Source organism: Tachypleus tridentatus, chromosome 6, assembly GCF_004210375.1.
Source record: "Tachypleus tridentatus isolate NWPU-2018 chromosome 6, ASM421037v1, whole genome shotgun sequence".
Lineage (NCBI taxonomy): Eukaryota > Metazoa > Arthropoda > Merostomata > Xiphosura > Limulidae > Tachypleus > Tachypleus tridentatus.
The window spans coordinates 112,734,146-112,747,159 of NC_134830.1; the positions used below are offsets into that span (position 1 = coordinate 112,734,146).

The 13,014-nt window shown below is 34.2% G+C and overlaps 1 protein-coding gene across 15 annotated transcripts in view; it reads right to left on the reverse strand.

Moving 5' to 3' along the window:
* LOC143253328 (uncharacterized) overlaps positions 1–12,384 on the reverse strand; it is a 93,582-nt gene extending 81,198 nt beyond the window's left edge. For 3 of the 15 annotated variants that reach the window (XR_013029511.1, XR_013029512.1, XM_076507026.1), the window contains exon 1: positions 11,410–12,384. Coding sequence is in view for 12 of the 15 variants with exons in the window: in XM_076507026.1 (XP_076363141.1) it covers positions 11,410–11,614 (205 nt within the window). In the remaining 3 variants the exon portion in view is untranslated. The remainder of the gene's footprint in view (positions 1–11,409) is intronic. The other 12 variants (XM_076507024.1, XM_076507023.1, XM_076507034.1 and 9 more) reach the window with 9 other exon arrangements.
* Positions 12,385–13,014: the final 630 nt, after the last annotated feature.

Here is a 13,014-nt window from a genome sequence, read left to right on the forward strand (position 1 = left end):
AATGGTAACTTAAACTGCTTTGTTCTGAAACTTAACATTTTGATTCTTTGTTTGTTGTTCCCCTGTGGTAAATTTACGGATTTGGGACGCTAAAAACCTGGTTCCAATACCCGTGGTTGGCAGAGCACAGATACCGCATTGCTTAGCTTTATGCTTAACTTAAAAAAAAAAAACACCATGGGTATCGAAATGCGTTTCAAGCGTTGTAAGTCCGTATCGGGGATATTTTGATCTTTACTCCACACATATTTGTCGAAGTAGAAAATTTACATTATTCCAACTCGTTAGTAGAATGGCGATAATATAAGACAAACGTCTCCTATGCAGAAGCTTTTTATTTTATTAAAACTCGCACTGATAATTTAGTTCAGTATTAAAAACAACAACAACAACATACACGGTATCAGTATTGGTGCAATGTGTTCACTTCTAACTATCCGTTAGTGCTAGAAAGATAAACGTGAGATTCCTGGAATTTTGTTTTTATATTTTCGTTTAACAGGTGTTGGAAGGGGTGGAGAGAACATGCCAATGGAAGAAGTCGTTTAGAGGTATTCTCCTAGAACAATTTTGAAAAGTAGGTGACCTGAGGTTAAATTTTCTGCTATTAATCATTTGCAAACACTTCTTTATGATCCACAAAAAAACAGGTGCTCACTGGCACTTTTATACACCACAGCCTCACGCAAGTTAAAATTTAGAAAGACCTACAGCTACTGTGACAAAATGTCGGTCCGAATGCCGAAGTGCTCCGGTGCTCAAGGCTACTTAATTTGTCTCTTTTTTTTTTTTTTCTTTTCGTGAAGATGGATTGTAAACTTATAATGAAGCAGTCAACTCCCCCGGACGAGGTTTTCAGAGTGATTCCTCTCCAAATGTATTTGAAAATTTGGATGCTTTAATATTTTATTGCTAATTTAGCATAAAAAAGCTACACAGTGGATTATTTGGACTCCTGTCCATCACGGAGAATCGCACTCAACATTTCAGCGTTGTATTCCCCTGAACTTACCGCTTAGCCCCCCAGGGGATGTTTTGAGATGCATTTTCAGTCTATATGAAAGAAGCATATTATCTCTCACTAAGAACAGAAACACTAATAATATTAAGTAATTTTTAATTTTGTATCTTTAACTTTGTTAAAATTCATGCAAAAAAATAATTGAGTTATGAGTGACCTGTCCAATTTAGGTTCCAAAACTTCTTTCAGTGCAGGTGTTTTACACACTACGTTGCGTTGCTAGGTTAAAAATGTTACACGTTTGACAGAGAACTTTATGACATAACTACAAGGAAGTGTAGTAATTACAAAAGTTTGTTTTTGAATTTTGCGCAAAGCTAAACGAGGGCTATCTGCCTTAACTGTCCTTAATTTAGCAATGTAAGACTAGAGGAAGGCAGATAGTCATCACCGCCTACCGCCATCTCTTGGGCTACTCTATTATCGACAAATAGTGGGATTGACTATCACATTATAACGTCCCCAAAGCTGAAAGAGAGAGCACGTATGGTGCGACGGGAATTCGAACTCGCGACTCTCGAATTGCGAATCGAACACTCTAACCACCTGGCCATGCCGGGCCTTATTACAAAAGGTACCCCCAACCCCCGCAAAAAATTAATTGGGCCCCTTAAAATTTCTTCCCTACAGTTAGAGTTCCGATTCCTTCTGATTGATATCATTACCTTAACAGAATAGTGTAATCGCACTTTAATTCAAACAGATTAAATTTTATGTTTCTCCCCTTGTCGGCAATTCTTAAGTTTGTCCGGTTCTTCTCCTCAACTGCGCGGGGCTGTGGGGGGTGTACTTACACTACGGTTACTATGTGCACAACAAAAATTTCACCCCAATCTTTTTGAGCTTGGAATTTTTCTGATGGAGACATTTTAAAAATAAAACAACTAAGACTTAAAAGAGAAAAAAGAATGTATCAAACTTTGAAGTTTTTTTCACTCAAAAATAACGGAAACTATGTTGGCTACGTGCCTAAATGTTGCCTCAAAAAGCTCTAGTAGTATCAATAAATCACAAAAGAATAGGGATTTTAAATTAATCTGGCGTTTTCGAATGTACCAGCCAATAACACGAAAATGAAAATAAGTAAATGTTAAAGGAGATCACAAACTCTGACTTATTATTAATATTTACGGTTTAAAAAACGTCAGATAAGGGGTATCTGTTTGGAATCTGTTGTATATTTATGGTTACAAAAGTATTTAGTCTTGTTTAATCGATGTCCTCAGCTCACGCCAATGGTTTCGAACCAATTCTATATTTAACACAACTATTTTCTGAAGATTACAATACAACTTTTAGTACACACTGTACAAAAGTAGACCGAAAGTAAAATATTTGTACCTGCTTTACGTAGTTCTTTGACTTTGACTTAACGAATACATAGGTTTGTTTTTTGTTTAGATATAAAACACTTGAGAAACGTTTGATTCTGGTTTTATATAGATAATTAATAACGAGAAGCACATGGAGCGGCTATAAACGCGGCATCTTGAACAAAGCATTATTCAGGGTTTAACGATCCTAACATCTGAGCCGATGGACAAAGCACTTGAAAAAAGTAAATATTTAAACCTTAAAATCACAATTATTCATAGCATTTAAAACGTGTAATTGTCTACTGGATCTTATATTTAAATTGAGTTATAAAACACCAACAAATTAAATGGCTAATTCTTACCACAGTCTAGAATATTATACCTGAATGGTACTCTGAAAAATAAAGGTTTATTAGTATCACTGTTTGTCCTGATGTAGAATAATGCCCACGTTTCACTGACTGAAGAAGGAAACAGGATACCACTTAATGTTGTCCGCTGACTGATCACAAGTCTCGCAGATGCTGAAACTGTCTCAGGGTCTGAGAGCGTGTTGATAAATGACCCTTTCACACAAGTTAACTCCTTGTAGCTAGAGATGTGTTGTTGATCAAACTGACTCCTAGCTCTTGTTCATTTGTATAAAGGTCAAGTTAACTATAAAAATATCGCCTTTTCATTTATCTTTCTCTTTGACTTACTTTATATAATTATTCGTAGATTGTAACTGGCCGGTAATTGTATGTTAACGAATTCACTTTAATACTCATTTAACATCTTTCTACGCATGGAACAGTTGGTTAATTGTTTATTTTACAACAAAGCCACATTAGACAGGGTATCGAAATTCGAATTTTAGCGTTAAATGTCCGTAGAGCTAGAGTTAAGTGTAACTTCATTCTTGAAGTGTAACTATATTATTTTTAATGATAATTAATATGTTTCCCAAGCCAACTTATAGTCTTTCATATGGAACTAGCAAAGGACAATGTCGAATGATGTTCCTCTTTCTTTTTCTTTTATTAATAAATCCCTAATGATATCATTAGATGCTAATTGTATATCCTGCTTTGCGTTAAGTAATAATCGGCTCATTTAACTAGCAAAATACTTATGCCTTCAAATTTAAAACCAAAAGTCTATAAAAAAAGTAGAAATGTGCCTTTTTTCAGGGTGTTTTACACCCCTTCTCGAACAAACATCTTAAAACAAAATAGTCCACATTCACCGTTCAAACGTTTCCAGTTACCATACAAAATACACAGTGACTGAGCCTGCTATTTAGTTCTTGTTGACAAGTATTAACACACACACAAACAGACATGTAGATAAACACAGTTAATGGATCATATATATGGTGAAATATACTTTTACCATTTATAACACTAGTATCTTTCAGTCGTGATTTGTACTATCAGAAAACAATGAATATACCATAACATAGGTTTTAAGACCATAGAGAGAAATATAAAAAACACAATAGAATCCACAAATTTCACTACTGAACCTAGTTGTGAAAAAAAAATCCTACCTAAAAACATGTCCTTTCCCTACCCCCAACTTTTGTTTTCTGAAATAATTGAAGTTTCTAAGAGGTAACTTTATTAAAGCAATTTAAAAATTTATCTTCTTGTTTAGGCTAGTGTTCTAGAGTTAGTAGGTTCGTAGAAGATATTACAATGCTTTATATATTTCTGAGTTCTCACGTGTGTGTAAAAGTTCGTTGTTTGTCTGGTTTAATTGAAGTTTTAATATAACATGTGGTTATTTGTAATACGTTTTGGGTTATTCCTCGCTTTTGTCATGAATGTTTAGCAATTTTATTCTCAATTTCTTTCAGGATTATGTTCCCCAGTGGGACAGCGGAAAGTTTACGATTTAAAATGATGTAGTGATGAGTTGGATTTCTCCTCGGTAGACATAGCAGATAATTCGGTGTGGCTTTGCTGTAAGACACACAGAATATTGTTTTTCTTTTCATGCAACCCCCCTATCTTTCCAGTGGCACATCTAGAAATAGAGTTTTGATTCCCCTGGTGGTCAGAGATACGATAGGCCATTTTGTTGCTTTATGCGTATCTAGAAATATGACATAACTCAACATTATAATAAGCCCCTTATTTATATCAGCTGCTTTCAGGGCGCTATAATGTTGCGGTCAGTTCTACTATTCGTTGGTAAAAGAGTAGCTCAAGAGTTGGCGGTGGGTGGTGATGACTAGTTGCCTTTCCTTTAGTCCTATATTGCTAAATTAGGGACGGTTAGCGCAGATAGCCCTTGTGTAGCTTTGCGCGAAATTCAACACAATTTCAGTTGAATATTTAACTCTTAGAATTAACCTAATATTGTTGTCAAACAAATTATTTTTTGGTACATATTTCAATATTTTTATATTAATCGTGTTAATGAATTTTGCAAATTAGCTTTTCCAGTCTTTCAGGTTTGTTATATAACTAGTGCCATCCGTTATTAATTTTAGCAGCTGCAAAGCGGCTTATAAAACGGCTCCGAGTTTGTTTTTCTTTTTTGAAAACTGGTTTATTACGTTGTAAGTCTTTGGACATACCCCTGTGCCACTGGGAGTGGAGGTGGAGTGCAATATGAACAAACATAATATTGTTTATTTACAATATTAATTTTCGACGTCGTCATTTAAAGTGACACTTAAATTTTTAATCGTGTCCTGTAAAATTTTAACGCTTTATCTACTTTATATGACCCTAATGTGATAAATTTTGTATTTCGTAATGATTTTTACTTTTTTTTATTCGCATATCCTGAGGAAACTTTAGAATACAAAGTAATCTTTTTCACTTAAATTATAATATTTTCTAATAAACATAGTTTTGGACTTTTGTGAAGTTATTTTGCATTTTTCCAGGATATAAGAATTCCAATTTTATGTCAATTTATTCACCACGTAAGCCACAAAAAAGAAAACAAATATGACGAATTTTCGCAAATATGCATTGAAAACGTAGAATATAACCACAACATTTGTGTAAAACTTGATAACGTTTATTTTATAGCTAATCAAAACGATACATAACGGTATATATATACATATATATATAGTGTGATATGAATAAAAAACTGATATTTTCCTCATATACACACACAAAATGATGGGGTTCGATTCCCCTCGGTGGGCTCAGCAGATAGCCCGATGTGGCTTTGCGACAAGAAAACACACACAAAACGATAGCAGCAAATACATTATGCATTCTTCTCTCTAAAGACAATAACACTATAACCCACTTAAAACTTTTTGTGGCAAATACAGGCTAACGTTATGGGTACCTTGTATTAATATTTTTATTTTTTGTGGGTGTCAGTTCATTCGAGTTAGCTAAAGTGTTCTGTTTCAAGAGTAAATAAACCAAAATTAAGAATAACAAATATTTTTATTTCCTCTTTTTAATGTTTTTATGTCACATTGCGTTATAGCCTACAGAGTGTACAATTCTTCTCATGATCCATGGCATGCGCACGATTTACTGACGTCACGACACTGCAAATTACAACGTTAAGCCATCCTTGTGCGACGTCATTTTGGTGTCAGATTAAACAACGAATACGGTCCACAAACGCATGCCAGACTGTGAAGGTGGTTCGTAAAAACATATCAGATCAAACAGTGCACGTAATTATAATATTAATACTGCGCTTAAAAGTATAATCTAAATTATATTAACCAGAATATAAACCAACGAGTACAAAGTGGCGACTGATACGCAGGTTCAAACGAGAGAGTCGATTTCAGTGATACTTTATTATTGTGAATCATTTCTAAAGGTAAGAAGAAAAATATGGAAGAAAAAAATAGTTGACGTTTTGCTCCACTTGTTGCAAGGTTGGAAATATTAGTCTTTTCTTTTCTCTTCTGTATCCAATGACGTTTCTTCGAATATTCACGAATGGTTAGAATCGTGTGGAGAAAATGATGTGAGATATATGTTAATGGAGTTGAAAATATTACTATGAGAAAATCTTTATGGGGCACAGAGCTTATATGAAATACGATAAAGCATCGTATTTCCAGCACAACAAATCAGTAAAAATGTATTTACATATTACACATATGTTGTTGTGCTCTGCCCACCACGGGTATCGAGACCTGGTTTCTAACAGTATAAGTCCGAAGACTGGGAGCGACATATTACCCACCAAATATCTTTTAAACACAATAGTACAAAAATGTTTCTATAGTCAAACTAAAGAATAGTAATCGGTAAATATTACGTTTACCAAATTACAGCGAAGGTGGGTTGAATATTAACCCCCTTGTTTCTCTTACATCGCTCATCTTGTCATTAACAAAAAAGGAATTAATTAAAACGTAGGTATGTTTTTGAATGAGATAACGAAGAGAAAAGAGAAACACAATCTATGCAGCTTATTTCATCAGCTCAGTGAAGCTAGGATATTTACTATAAAATAAAATTTTCATCAAAACGTTCTAGCTAAAATGTGTAGGTTGCATAATTTTGGATTTTACAAGTTTCTAATTAAAGGTCAAAGCAAATAAGACGCGTCTAGAAAGATTTAAAAGGAAGTTTTTACGCTTATCAAACGAAGGATATTTAACGAAGGTTAGAAAACCAGGACTTAAACTAAAATTGGATGTTCAAATAATGAAGGTAATTCTAACTGGATTTATCATTGAAATGTTTAAACACGTGAAGGCAATCCTAACTGGATTTATCGTTGGGATGCTTGAATACATGAAGGCAACCCTATCAGGATTTATCGTTGGAATGTTTGAACAGACGAAGGTAATTCTATCTGAATTTATCGTTGTTCGTTGTTCTAACACATGAAGGCAATTCTATCTGAATTTATTGTTTTTCGTTGTTTGAAGACATGAAGGTAATTCTATCTGAATTTATCATTGTTTGAGTACATAAAGGTATTGACGCTATCTGAAGTTATCGTTGTTTGAACACGTGGAGTTGTCGTTGTTTCTTGATGATCATATTCATTATATATATATATCTTCAAAAACTAAAAAGATTAAACAAAACACTTCCATAAAAAAGGTTTGCAGGCTATTTCATAAAACTCTCTAAAAATATTGCTAAGAAAAGTAAAATTTCACCATCAGAACGTATGAAATCATTTGTCTCCTTCAAAGCTCACGTACATGTGTTAAAAACAAGCTTGTTACGTTTACAATAGATCACCAATGATTTTTTTTATACAAATGTTTATTTAAAAGAGGCTTAGAAACCTTAGGAACAAGTAAAACTATTGCTTTATATACATTGACGTGTCTGTTTTTATTTTGGACGTTCGGTTCAGGAGGAACAGTAAAAGAAAAAATTAACTATCGTATCAGGTACAGAGGTGGTTGTCAAGGAAACCACAACGTAGTTATCATTTATCAAATGTGTATCTTTCAAAATTTATGCAAGCTAACTGATCTTCATATCAGTTATCTGAGAGACTTGATGTAATAAAAAATTATATTCTTTTTAAAGAATTAAAAAATCGAAAATGATTTTCGTATAATTATTCTTTTTCATAAAATTCCATAACCACTCTTTTTTTTAATACAGCTAAAAATATCCAACATTGAACGTTTTTGTACCCTTTAACCCTAAAATTACGAACTCTTTTTTTTTTTATGTTATTAGCAGTGAGGATCATATATTGCAACATATCGATACTTTTAGATTTGTGATTTCTACAACTCATTGTAAATACTTGCTAACTTATCATAATAAATCAGGATGAAATCATTGGTTTATATGTAAGATATTAAAGAAGCCCAAATTGCAATTAGTAAAACTGATTACAGTACTGATGTGCATGATTCTTTATGTTATTTGGAACCCTGTAACTACCAAAGTCTTAAAGTTATTGAGAACCCTGTAGCCAACTAAGTCATGTGTTACTGGAAATCCTGTAATCAACTATATCTTATGTTATTAGGAACCCTATAACCAACTAAGTTGTATATTATGAGGGACCTTATAACCAACAAACTCGAATGTTATTAATGACCTTGTAATCAACTTAGTACATTCATGATTTAGACTTCAGAAAATATGTGGCTGGAACCCTGATGGAATCCACACTCTCACTGGAAATTCTAGGTTTAACGTATCACATTATTTAAAAATTCTATTATAAACACAAAGTATACATTGTAAAATGATTGTCGTTTGGATAACAGAAATATAACAATCTATCGACACACGTGTTCGACATAAATAATTACGTCTTATCCGATTGTAATTTTGTAATTCGCAAATTCTTAAGCATACAGTGTGAATCAAATTAGGAAGTTACTGAACAATAACTGTTTTAGATTTATGTCTAGCCCGTTGAAGCAACATCTACTTATTTGTTTTATTCTGTTTCTTTCTATGCATGCGCCTACCAGACGCTCACTTGTAAATCACTTAATAACAACCAAAAATGGTCAAGAAAACGAACCGATTCGAATAACGTATTACATGAACCTTTTTGTCCTGTTACGTCTCGGCTCAAAATTTGGCGGTGGGTGCTTTAGAATAAATTGCCATCCCTTTAGTTTGTCAGTTCAAAATTAGAGACAACCATACACAGATAACCGTTTGTGTGACTTCGTGCAACAATTCTGAAACAAAAACAAACAAACTGCTCTTGAACTCTTGTCCTTTTGAAAACAGACTCAGTTGACTTCTCAACGCTTTTTTAGTGAAATAAATATTTACAAGAATGATATGTTCAAGAAATATGTGTTAACACCCATTTTAATTTTATCTTACCATGAAGGTAAGAGCAAAAACCTTTCGTATGAGGCCGAGCTGGGTTGCAGAGTCAAGGTTCTGTAGCTCATGTCCCGTTACCACACATATATATATAAAGAAATCATGCTCTTAGCGTGCATTATAAGAATGACGGTTAAATCCAACTATTCTACCAGATACGAGAAACCCAAGGGTTGGTGGTATTGACTAGTTGTCTTTTCTCTAGTCCATCAGTTAAAATTAGGGACGGCCAACGCAGATATCTCTTATGTAGTATTGTGCGAAATCAAACAAACATCTTTTTTCTCATGTCATCAATTGTTTTCTGTTCTTCAGAAAAATAATTTAAAACCTGAAAGCTGTTTTTACTTTTTGACGGTATACAATATTATCTCTCTGTTGGGGGACGTGTTAAAGTTGAAAATGTCGGAATAACCCTCCTTCCCGAAAATAAAATCCACTCCTCGTGGCCAGTTTGCCAAATTTGTTAAAAGTAAACTTTATAAACTTACAGTTAGACTGATGTTAAATAAAGAAAAACGTCATATGTTTACAATTAGATTAATGTTTGATACAGTAAACGTTATATACTTAAAATTACACTGGTGTTTCATGAAGTTCACTTTATCGAACTCCAGTCTGATTGTAAGTATAAAAAATGAACTTTATATATTTAAACGGAGAAGATCGAAAGCAGTATTTGAACAAATGTTTTATAACTGCCGCCACGTGCACAAATAATAAGTGTTTTGGGAAAATCTCCTTACTTGAAAAAAATTTAGCTCTGAATTTAAACATTATATACATAAATTCTTCATATTTTAACTTAAATATTCCGCCAGAGGTCGACATAAAATAATGTCATAAAAAGTGACAGTGTCCCGAATTTATAAAGGTTATGTATTATCGTCAGTAATTTTGAACAATTCACCAGAGAGGAAGTATTCAGTCAACAGCATATTACTACCAATCAATTACACTGAGGGATTGACTGTCATTCTTTTTACCCTCGTACGACTTAAAACGCGTGAATATCTCTTGGTAGCACAGCTCGTCTGTTCCAAAATCCAGAGTTATACATCAGAGCCTGAATTCCTAAGAATATATTTATTCCGAGAATTCAACGCTGTGTAATTATGTTTAGCAAAGTATGAGAGAAGGAGAAAAAGTAAGATTGAAAATATTAAAGTTCTTTGCTTGAGTGAACGAAATTTAAAAGAAATCCTGCATAATATGTAATCTAATAAGTTGTATGGAGACTGAATTAAATCAAACACGAACTGCTGCGATGACGGGCTTGGACTTTTTAGGCTAATTATTCCACATTTTGTATAGTTGCGTGAGTCTTGAAAAACCAAAAAATATATTTTTGGTATAAGACAACCATTATGAATATTCCAGATCAAAGGCTGATGAACTGTTTGTATATAAAACATAAAAATACATTCTCCAACAATACACGCTTTGACATTTAAACAAAAAATAGTTTACCACAAATTTTTTTATTCAACATAAAGACAACTTTGGCATTAATAAAGTTCGAATTTTTTCCTACGATGTAATGCAACAAAAAAAGTTCAGTTTCGTTTGGTCTCTAGATAGAACATTTTATATATTATTCACTGCGAATATTATTATTATTTTTGATAAACATAACTTTTTAAAAACGTGCGCAACTTAATGAAATGGAATACAATGCTGATAAAATAAAATATTTGTTTATTTATTATTAGTGCAAAGCTGCACGATGGATAATCTCCATTCTTTTTCCTCCGTATCTCTGGAGCCCTAGGTATTCAACAGGAAATGAAAATTTAAATGTAAATTGTTTGTTTCTGGAATTTCGCGCAAAGCTACACGATGGTTATCTGCGCTAGCCTTCCCTACTTTTGCAGTGTAAGACTAGAGGGAAAGCAGCTAGTCGTCAAAACCCACCGCCAACTCTTGGGCTACTCTTTTACCAACGAATAGTGGAATTGATCGTTGCATTATAACGCCCCCAAGGCTTAAAGGGCGAGCATGTTTGGTGTGACAGGGATTGAAACACGCGACTTTCAGATTTAGAGTCGAGCGACCTAACCATCTGGTCATGTTAAATGTAAATAGGTTTGTTGCACATATTTTACTCCGTAATATCCAATCATGTAATACTATAGAAACCAGGAACGGTGTTATATAGTAACTATAATTTCAAAGATAGTAAAGCACGAAATAAAACATCGTGGAACTGCGTTACTTTCTTTTACACAAAGTTATTCAGGAATGTCCTATTCTTACGAAACAGTTTTGTGCGTAACAAGATTTATATATTTAAATATGTTAGTTAGAAACTCACCTGATTTTATATCAGCTGATGCCGCAGTAGAGGGTGGAGAGGTGTGAGGTGGCGCTGATGCCGTCTCTTCTGTCGTTGGTATTTTGGTAGGTAAGGTTGTAGGTTTTGCTACCTTGGTGGGTGCTTTAATTCCTGATGACCTTTGCCTCATTCTGTTTAGCTGCTGTTGAGTCTCCTGACCATCTGAAGACCACGTAGTCGACATTTACAATGTACAGGAACTATGACAGCTCCAGAACAGAGCCACCGACACCTAAAGATCACAACTCTTACACTGGTAAGCAATCCGCCTGTGTCGCTGCCTCCGTCAGTTCTAGTATATCGCATTGCAGCTATCGGCTCGAAAAAGCAACAACACAAGGTCCGCTATGACCAATCCTCACGCGGGATATAAACAATGAAGCAATCACATGGATTTAAAATCAGATTTTAAACTATACGGAGTTAAGTCCCAGCAACATGTTAATTTGAATTTTACACTTTAAGATACCGATGGATACAACCATCAGGAACAGACGGACAGATTCTCGGTATCAGGTCGATGATCTTGCTTAGAGAGTGAAACAGCTGGGTTGCTGCAGTGGAAATGGTGCGCAACCGTCAACTCGTGTGATGCACCATTTACTTTTGTTTGACATAATGGGAATTCTATTATTTAAATGTGGTGTTTTATTTTGGCGCATTGTTCACTGAATTACAACTGGTCTGGTTAATGAAATGATTTTTATGCCTTCAGCTGCGTTTGCGAAATTTTGTTTCTTGAATGTTTTTTTGTTTTGTTTTTTAACAGCTGCAACTGACTGGTTCTGCGAGCGGTGTATAATAACTTGCTCCAGCAACGTCAGAACCTGAAAGGCGACAAAGTGACCGCTGAATAAGCCAGTATGCTACACGTTATAGAGCAATACTAAAATACATCATCACTTTCATGAGTCTTTTCACCTGCTCGATTTTAGAAACTGGATTTAGATACAGATCGTAAGCTAGGTTTTTGTTGTCACTAAGCGCAATGTTAGGAAAACACCAATGAATTCAATCAGCACATAAACATTTGTAACAGCACAGTCAAAAACTCCATGACAATGATTGTATAAAGTGCTTTTCTGTTTGTTTGTTGAGCTACCTGTACTCTACCTACCACAGGTTTCAAACCCCAATATTTTAGCCTTATGAACACTAAGACTTACCAGTGAATTACCAGCGGGAGAGGGATAAATAAATGCAAGACCTGAGGAGATACGTGTTTAACGTGTAGGCACTGCTTATAAATATTTTAATGTGCTCACTACGAGAATCAAAAATAGAATGCTAGCATTAAAAACCCTCAAACTTCCCTGCGAGCATAGGAGGCCAGATCACAAGTAAGCCAAACAAGAAAAATAACACGTCTCCTTGAACATGTTTGTGTGATACTTTTTACTTAAACTGTATAATAAAACATAACAGGGCATTTCTGTAGGATACCAAACTAAAAAAAAAATCTCACGTTTATATTTAATTTATACCATAGCTACCCACACGTCACAAGTATGGCCCTTTGAGGTTACATTGAGTGAGCACATACAACTACATGGTTTTCGTACAAACAACTCAAGGTATTACACT